This window comes from Limulus polyphemus, unplaced genomic scaffold (assembly GCF_000517525.1).
Source record: "Limulus polyphemus unplaced genomic scaffold, Limulus_polyphemus-2.1.2 Scaffold4337, whole genome shotgun sequence".
Lineage (NCBI taxonomy): Eukaryota > Metazoa > Arthropoda > Merostomata > Xiphosura > Limulidae > Limulus > Limulus polyphemus.
Window position 1 is genome coordinate 29,663 of NW_013669947.1, and position 10,262 is coordinate 39,924.

General features: G+C 32.9%; 1 protein-coding gene across 1 annotated transcript in view; it reads right to left on the minus strand.

Annotated features, from left to right (window-relative positions):
* The window catches only part of LOC106470984 (corticotropin-releasing factor-binding protein-like), a 42,256-nt gene that overhangs the window by 20,592 nt on the left and 11,402 nt on the right, over window positions 1-10,262 (minus strand). The window contains exons 3-4 of the mRNA XM_013931569.1: window positions 4,400-4,554; window positions 3,585-3,795 (exon numbers count right to left, since the gene is read on the minus strand). Of these exons, the coding sequence (XP_013787023.1) occupies window positions 3,585-3,795; window positions 4,400-4,554 (366 nt within the window). The remainder of the gene's footprint in view (window positions 1-3,584; window positions 3,796-4,399; window positions 4,555-10,262) is intronic.

Genomic DNA, 10,262 nt, shown 5'->3' on the forward strand with positions numbered 1-10,262 from the left:
GTTAGTGTTAGAGTCTGAATGTAGATTAGGGAACTGATCATGTTAGTGTCTGAAGGTAGATCACGGAGCTGATCAGATGTTACTATCTGAACGAAGAGCCGGGAACCGATCACACGTTTGTTTCTAAAGTTATATCAGGAAACTGATCACGTCAGTGTCTGGAGGTAGATCAGGAAACTGATCACATATTAGTGTCTGAAGGTAGACAAGGGAACTGATCATGTAAGTGTTTAAAGGTAGATCAAGGAACTGATCACATGTTGATGTCTGAAGGTAGATCAAGAAATTGATTATGTTTTTGTGTCTGTAGGTAGGTCAGGGAACTTATCATATGTTAGCGTCGAAAGGTAGATCAGGGAACTGATAATTTTTTGTCTAAAGGTAGATCAGGGAACTGATAATTTTTTGTCTGTAGGTAGAACAGGGATCACATGTTACTGTCTTAAGGTAGATAAGGAGACTGATCACATGTTAGTGTCTGATGGTAGATTAGGGAACTTATCATGTTATAATCTTAATGTAGACTAGGGAACTGATCATGTTAGTGTCTGAAGGTAGACTAGGGAACTGATCATGTTATTGTCTAAAGGTAGATCAAGGAACTGATCAATTTTTTGATTAAAGGTTGATCAGAGAACTAAAAACATGTTAGTGTCTAAAGGTATCTCAGGGAACTGATCATTTTAGTGTCTGAAGGTAGATCAGGGAACTAAAAATATGTTAGTGTATGAAGGTAGATCAGGAAACTGATCACGTCAGTATCTGATGATAGATCAGGGAACTGATCACACGTTAGTTTCTAAACTTATATCAAGAAACTAATGATGTTAGTATCTGAATGTAGATCAGAGAACTGATCATATGTTAGTGTCTGAAGGTAGCGCAAGGAACTAATCATATGTTAGTGTCTGAAGGTAGATCAAGGAACTGATCAATTTTTTGATTAAAGGTTGATCAGAGAACTAAAAACATGTTAGTATCTAAAGGTATCTCAAGGAACTGATCATTTTAGTGTCTGAAGGTAGATCAGGGAACTGATTACATATTAGTGTCTGATGGTAAATCAAGGAACTGATCACACGTTAGTTTCTGAAGTTATATCAAGAAACTAATGATGTTAGTATCTGATGGTAGAACAGAGAACTGTTCACACGATAGAGTCTGAAGTTATATCAGGGAATTGATCACATGTTATTGCCTAAAGGTATCTCAGGGAACTGATCATTTTAGTGTCTGAAGGTAGATCAGGGAAATGATCACATATTAGTGTCTGATGGTAAATCAGGGAACCTATCACATGTTAGTGTCTAAAGGTAGATCAGGGAACTGATCATGATAGCATATGAAGCTAGATCTTGAAACTGATCACATGTTAGTGTCTGAAGGTAGCGCAGGGAACTGATCACATATTAGTGTCTGAAGGTAGATTAGGGAACTGATCATGTTAGTGTCTGAAGGTAGATCAGGAAACTGATAATTTGTTTTCTGAAGATAGATCAGGGAACTGATCACATGTTAGTGTCTGGAGGTAGATAAGGGAACTGATCACATGTTAGTGTCTGATGGTAAATCAGGGAACTGATCACATGTTATTGTCTAAAGGTTGATCAGGGAACTGATTACATCTATGTGTCTAAAGTAGATCAGGGAACTGATCAGATGTTACTATCTGAAGGTAGATGAAGGAACTGATCATGTTTGTGTCTGAAGGTTAATCAGGGAACTGATTACATGTATGTGTCTCAAGTAGATCAGGGAACTGATCAGATATTATTATCTGAAAATAGATGAGGGAACTGATCATGTTTGTGTCTGAAGTTATATCAGGTAACTGATCACATGTTAGTGTCTGAAGGTTAATAAGGGAACTAATCATATGTTAGTGTCTGAAGGTAGATCAGGGAACTGATCATGTTAGAGTCTGAAGGTAGATTAGGGAACTGATCATGTTAGTTTCTGAAGGTAGATCAGGGATCTGATCTTGTTTGTATCTGAAGGTAGATCAGGGAACTGATCAGGTTAGTGTCTGAAGGTAGAACAGAGAACTGATCAGGTTAGTGTCTGAAGGTAGATCAGAGAACTGATCAATTTTTTTTCTGAAGGTAGCTCAGAGAACTGATCACATGTTACTGTCTGACGGTAGATCAGAGAACTGATCACATGTTACTGTCTGACGGAAGATCAGGGAACTGATCACATGTTGGTGTCTGAACGTTTACCAGTAATGAAGTTTTATGTAATCATTTCGCACGATTTTGTATCTTTTTATTGAAAATGTGTTGTTCGATTTCATGGGCGTGTCTTATGTGGGAAAATACGGATAGGAGTAACATGCAATATTATAAAGAAAGCAATTTTAATCACCATTATCAGTTATTGAAATGTGAAATAAAATTCACCCGTATAAATTGATCGTTTATCAGTCTGAATTCCCCGTATGATATTCCTCTTCAATAGGCAATATCCATTCTCTCGATTCCTCAATAATCGATAATATAAACAGTTCTGGAATCGGGATAGCCCCAACCTTTAATTTTTCGTATTATTATATGGGATAAACTGAGTTATGTTTATATATATTTGGGACATAATGTGATGTGTTTATGTATGTATGTTGTAATTTGGAATGGTACAAACTTTCAATTTTCCCGTTAGTTACATGTTCAGAATCGTGTTCAACTGTATGTTTGTGTTCTGATATTAACACTAATAGAAAAATATCACGTCTACCGAATTGATTTCTATCTGTTATATTAAAATGATGTTGTATTGAGTCACCTTTATACTGAGATAATTTACTGTGTCCAGCGAAATAATATTAATATCAAGTGCTTTTCTATTATCACATAGTGATGAAACACCATTATTTGTTTTAAATTCCACTGTTTCATATTATTGATATCACAATATAAAGTCAATTATTTCCACACGCTCTTGAAAGATCAGTGAAATCACAAGAAATTATTATAACAAAAGGAAAAAAAGACAGTTAGTAAAACACAAATTTAATTACCCAATACAATTTTCAAACATCAGTGTTGAAATTGTAATTAGTTTCATTAAAAACTATGTGGTTAACACACCTTTTGATATCGAGGAATAGGGTTTATCTTAGCGGATTTAAACAGCAAATTACGCTATATATTATTTCATTTAAATTTCAACAGAATTATATCAGGAATGGAAAATAATAAATTTTGAAACTGCAGAATAAATTCTTTATTATTCAAGTTTCTGATACTCGGATAACTTACTATTTATTCACGGCTGATTAGTTAAAAAATAAGATCGGTTGAAAACAAAATATTATAAACTTGTTTACATAACATTATTAGTATGTACAAAATAGATATAAGCTCTGTTTTTATGGACTACGATGAGATATATTGAAGCACTTTAGCAGCATGATAATAATTTTATTTCAGAGCTTATAGCTATCTTATTTCACAGTTTGTGCGAAACACGGCTTTATACTCTTGATAGGTTTAGGTTATTAATGTGTATTAAGTCCTGAAGCAATGCATCTCGTTTCGTTCTTAATATTTCTTGAGGAGTAAACGTTAAAAATATGATTCAAAGCTTACGTTTTTTATTGGGACGAAATCTCACAGATACAGTGTATCCTTCTCCACGGCGAGGAACGTGGAATTGTATCAATCCTACATTCTGTGACGTTCTGAAAGGCTTAAGAAGTTTCTTTCTTCCACAGTACTCAGTGAACCTGTACTTCATGGCCTTTGGGTGGTCCTGTTCCCCGGGGAAAAACTGTCCGTTCAGTTCCCACCCGTCTATTACCTAAAACAAGTTACAAAGTGCAGTTTGTCAACGATAGAAAACAGTAAATGAAATCAGAAGCCAGGATGTTGGCTGAGAAATCTTAAACAAACCAGCATCATATCAACACAGCTTTTTCTACTGGACTCTATACTGTATCAGGAAAGTTACTGTTTGGTAACATATTTGAATAAAATGTACACTTTATTGAGATTATGAGATTTTTCATAAACCATTTTAAAGACGCTCACACTCGAGGTCACTCAGGGTACTAAGTGCAATTTACATAAAGGTGGATCCAAAAAACGATGAAAACACAAGAAAAGAATGTGGAGGAAAGTGGATTGAGAGGAATGGGGGAAATATCTTGATACATTTGTGAACTGAAGAACGTCGTTTGTTTTATAAGACATATCTTCACTTGAAAGACTATTCGTCAAATGTTTTATAAACAACAGGTTGAACGCTGTTACTTGGCTTTTCTCTATTCTTCGGTAAATTATTTAAAAATTAATAGAATAATGCAGGGTTTAATTTGTTAGTTTGAAGGCCCTTCGACTCATTACATGCAAGTCAGAGTAGTATTAAAACAATTTATTTTTCTTCGTAAGATCTCCTTACTTACCGCTACCAGTCCTTTAAGACAGCTAACGTCAATAGAGTAAAACTCAAATTCCACTATATATTCGGGATCACTGATAATGTAGAGGGCGCACACGGTGTCGGTGCCGTCTGAAACAAACTCGTAGACACCTTCTTCTGAGCGAAAATGCATACAAGCTGAAGAAAAAAAATACAGCACATCAGTATGAAACATTACAGCTAACAAAGAATGTGTGTCTGGAACCAAAGAAAACTTAGCGCTGAAGATAACAAAATAATACAGTATATCATTATGAAACATTACAACTAACAAAGAATGTGTGTCGGGAATCAAAGAAAACTTAGCGCTGAAGATAACAAAATAATACATCACATCATTATGAAACATTACAACTAACAAAGAATGTGTGTGTCTGGAATCAAAAAAACTTAGCGATGAAGATAAAAAAATGATACAGTATATCATTATGAAACATTACAGCTAACAGAGAATGTGTGTGTCTGGAATAAAAAAACTTAGCGATGAAGATAAAAAAATGATACAGTATATCATTATGAAACATTATAGCTAACAAAGAATGTGTGTCTAGAATCAAAGAATGCTTAGCGCTGAAGATAAAAAAAATCAGTATATCAGTATGAAACATTACAGCTAACAGAGAATGTGTGTCTGGAATCAAAAAAACTTAGCGATGAAGATAACAAAATAATACAGTATATCAGTATGAAACATTACAGCTAACAGAGAATGTGTGTCTGGAATCAAATAAAACTTAGCAACAGTTGTTACCTTCAAAACAGATGTCAAAATGGATTATGAGTTCAGAAAACTTATCAATAAATAAATGTTTACTTTAGATATGAAAATATGAAAAGATATTCGTTGATAAATATAAATTGTGTATAAAGTATACCTGATAATTTAATGGGTCATTCGCATTGAAAGATATACGATGATAAACAAAAGTTGTATATAAAGTATACCTGATCATTTTATTGGTCATTCACATTAAAATGTATTCAACAACAAAATTTTATAAACGAAACCTCTCGCTGAGCATTGGCTATTATATTATTTCCCTGTCAATTATTTCTCAATAATGTACCTTGGTTATGGTAAGTAATTCGAAGAAAAAATAAAGTGTTACTGTTTCTTATTTGTAGAAGGTTTAAGAGGAAAGACCACAACAACATAATTGTTGCAAACATTTTTTCAATCCGAGTCTTTGTCTTGCAAATCGTTTCGTCACACCCCGTTTCTAGATTCGTATAAAGATTAGGACGACACTTATGTAAGTTTTTACATACACGTGTTAAAGAAATAAAGCCAACTTTAATTGGTTTACTTAATAACTTTACCGTACAAGTATGAATTATAATACTGGAAACAGTTTCACACACTACATGTTTCGACATCATGCTACATCCTCATCAGGAGTGTAATATTTTGGAAGAGTTAAGACCTACTAGACCACCCGTGACCCCTTGGGTCACCCACTATTCAGAGGTTATGAAGAAGTCAAGCTAATTTCAATATTTCACCGAAATGAAGGTTTATTTTGAGATAATTTAATTAAATATTTCAATCCATTCGTGTTATTCCTAATTCAAATAAAGATATTTGATTGTTGATCGGGAGTAAAAGTAAAGACCATTTAATTTTTCAAAAAACTGAAGTCGGAGTTTTCAGGTGTTGTGATGAATTAGTTCAGGAATTTTTGTTAATGAAATGCAAGAGAAATAAGATAATACCAAAGTTCATAAAAATGAATTTCTACATATAAGTAAGAAAGTGGAATTTCAACCGAATGAAATTAAGAGAAAATTACAATTCAACAAAGTTTCACAGCCAAGAAAAAAAATAAAAGGAAGTGTATCAACCACGTATAATTTAAAAAGGAAGTGTATCAACCACGTATAATTTAAAAAGGAAGTGTATCAACCACGTATAATTTAAAAAGGAAGTGTATCAACCACGTATAATTTAAAAAGGAAGTGTATCAACCACGTATAACTTAAAAAGGAAGTGCATCAACCACGTATAATTAAAAAAGGAAGTGAAGGAACATTGGAGAGAGAATCGGAAAGAAATTCTTCGATAAGAACATTGATAGATATAATAGTTTCGTTCTGAGTTTAATTACAAATTAAGTATTATTTTATCACAAGTTACAGCTTTTACAGTAAGGAAGAATATCTTTAAAACAGGTTCTACGTTTCGATCACTAGTGCGATCATTCTCAAGTACTTTGTAACAAAATAATTCATAGATATAAGATTACGTTGGACAAACAATTTAAAACTTTTATTGGGAAAAGAAAGAGGACCGAAAACACTATAAACTTGATTCGTTATCAGACAGGTAAACAGGTTTCAAAAAAACCTATAATTATAAATAAATTTGATTTAATTTTGAATGATAAACAACTAGATGTTTCAATTTCTCAGTTGGTCCCAAAAAAAGTTACAAGACATTAGAACAGAAATTTAAACTGGGAAATTAATGTTGTAATGTATTTAAGAATTTCTTTAATCTGTAGATAATAACAAAAAGTTATCGAAATTTTAAAATGCTAAAGAAAAAGATACGGTTATTTGTAAAGCCAGTAAAAGGGTCAGAGAATATATTATGATTGAAGAATTGTTATTAAACATACAAAGTTAAGCTAATAAATAAACTCCATACAATGGTAAAAGTAAAAATTAACAACTGTACAACCTCAACAAAAGCGAAGTTTAATTCCAAGTAACTGTATATTAAGTATCTGATATTAAGATATATATTATCTAGGTTATATGCTTTACCTAAAGTATACAATATTGGAAACAGTTTTGGACCTATTGTATCTGATATTAAGATGTATATTATCTAGGTTATATGCTTTACCTAAAGTCCACGAGATTGGATACAGTTTTGGACCTATTGTATCTAATATTAAGATATATATTATCTAGGTTATATGCTTTACCTAAAGTCCACAATATTGGAAAAAGTTTTTGGACCTACTGTATCTGATATTAAGATGTATATTATCTACGTTATATGCTTTACCTAAAGTCCACAATATTGGAAACAGTTTTGGACCTATTGTATCTAATATTAAGATGTATATTATCTAGGTTATATGCTTTACCTAAAGTCCACGAGATTGGAAACAGTTTTTGGACCTACTGTATTTAATATTAAGAGTTACACGTACAATGTAGCAAAATTCATTTTACAAAAAAGTTATCATTTTGGGATAAAAATAAACAGGCGGTTGAGAATTCGTTAGAATGTCTTGAAAGAACTAAACATGTACCACTATGTCAGAATATTTTAGTGTCTTTTGATGTTTCACTGTTTACTAAATTACCTGTGGGGGGGGCATTTCACGTTTTAAGAATAAATTAAAAGAAAATGAGAATTTAGCTTTAGAAGTAACTGATATAATTAATTGTCTTGAAACATCTGTTAAAAATTCTTTTTTTCTATATTTCGAATTAAGAATGGGGCCTGTATAGAATGAAGGCTTAGCTATTGGTTCTTTCTTTTTTAATATACCTCTATTATCGTGAGCTTTATTCATAAGACAGTTTTGAAACCGAAGCGTTAAGAAAAGCGAAAAAAAAAACAGAAAGTTGGTTAAGGTATATCGATGACACGTTTCTGATATGGCGGCATGGTAAAGAAAAGTTAATTGATTTTACTAATTATTTTAATGACATTGAAAGATCTATTAACTTTACATACGAAGTCGAGGAAAATTCTGTTTTCATTTTTTTTTTTGACGTTTTACCAAAAATAAGAAAAAATCGTAAACTGCTAATTACAGAAAACTTCTTGTTGACCAAACATCAAAAATCGTGCCTCCTACTCTACTTCACAAATAATCAATGCTTTTTATATTTCTGTGAACAGATGGTATTAACAACGAGTTATTATTAAAGGTTTCAATCTGATATCGTTGACAAGAAATTTAAAAAACGGGGTTAAAAATAATGAGTTAAAAACCATTTGCTTAAAAATAAATTTGTGTAAATATTTATGACTAGGTTATCTTTTTGAAATAATGCAATAATTAAAAAAACAAAACCAAATATATTTCCAATATATATTGTTACGTCTCCGTTTGTTAATTAACTTTAAACGACACTTTAACGACACAAGTCCTTTCTTAATAAAACTGGTTTATTCTTTCCGAATACAACTTTACGATACACTCAACTTCAACAATCGCGCTAAACAAACGCTATAACAACGAACGTGCTCAATAATACTTCTGACTGCGGATCAATTACTCACTGTCTACACACACATTACATTATTCACGTTGTCCCCTCTTTTATATACCCAACTACCCTGTATCTAGTAAATACTAGAGCATTCGCCAAAGTACAGGATAGTTCTAGAAAATAGAGGGCGCCACACCAGTCACGTGACCTCGATATAGACCAATGAACAAGGTTAGCCAGATTCTTAATATAACTAAAGATAAAATTGATTTAATGGTTAATGAACCTAAATATTTGATTCAATGGGGAAAAAACTGTTATTTTAGCACAACCTACAAATATCAAATGGTAATAATATCCGTGAATATATTTAGATATTATAATAAAAATAATTTTAAAGTATTAAATAAAAAGGACTAGAGAGGAAGATTAATAGATGGCGTAAATTTCCTTAAACTGAACTGCATGTAATTTTTTTTTTAATTATATATAGGTCTCAACTCTTGCAAAATATCGTACTCGTGATGATGACGCAGTATTACGTCAAAACACATAGAGCGCACGAGACTTCCCAGTCTCGTGGTATTTTATTTTAACCCTATGCAGTAAAAGTCTTAAGTAAAACAATTTTTATTGTATTTTGAGACTGGGGACAGTCTCGTTTTAAATATTTATTGTGTAGTGTTAAAGTTGGCTTTATTTCTTTTAAGACGTGTATGTTTAAACTTACAGAGTTTCGTCCTAATCGAAATATGAATTAATCCAACTCTGTCTGGTAAATTAGTGATACAAACAACTCGTAATTTTACATTACTTCGAGCAATTACTCATTGCTAACCATACAAACACGCGTAGCAGTATTTGTTTTCTTCTTTGAACCCTATTTCTAGTCGATTTTTTTTTTAACTCTAAGCCTACTCTTCATAGTGTAACACATAATGAGACTTACGGCCCGGCATGGCCAGGTGGTTAGGGCGCTCGACTCGCAATCTGAGAGTCGCGGGTTCGAATCCCCGTCCCGCCTAACATGCTCGCCCTTTCAGCCGTGGGGGCGTTATAATGTGATGGTCGTTGATAAAAGAGTCGCCCAAGAGTTGGTGGGTGGTGATGACTAGTCTTTCACTCTTAAGTTATGGACGGCTAGCGCAGATAGCCTTCGTGTTGCTTTGCGCGAAATTCCAAACGCGAAATTCCAAACAAACCAAACCCAGTTATATCGTTAAATTCAATTAAAATAATATATATATAATTTCAGTTATTGATGTTTGGATAAATGAAATTAAAATAACAATAACAAATTTATATGTTTCGCCCAAAAACATCCAGATTATAATATATGTTTTAATTTGATAAAGAATAATTCAAATCTAATAGTGTTGGGAGACTTGAATAGCAAGCATAGACCCTTTGGATGTAAGAAAATAAATAAAAATGGAAAATATTTACACTCTTAACTTGATAATCTTAAATGATGTGGCCCGGCATGGCCAGGTGGTTAGGGCACTCGACTCGCAATCTGAGGGTCGCGGGTTCGAATCCCTGTCCACCCAAACATGCTTGCCCTTTCAGCCGTGGGGGCGTTATAATGTCACGGTCAATCCCACTATTCGTTGATAAAAGAGTAGCCCCAAGAGTTGGCGGTGGGTGGTGATGACTAGCTGCCTTCCCTC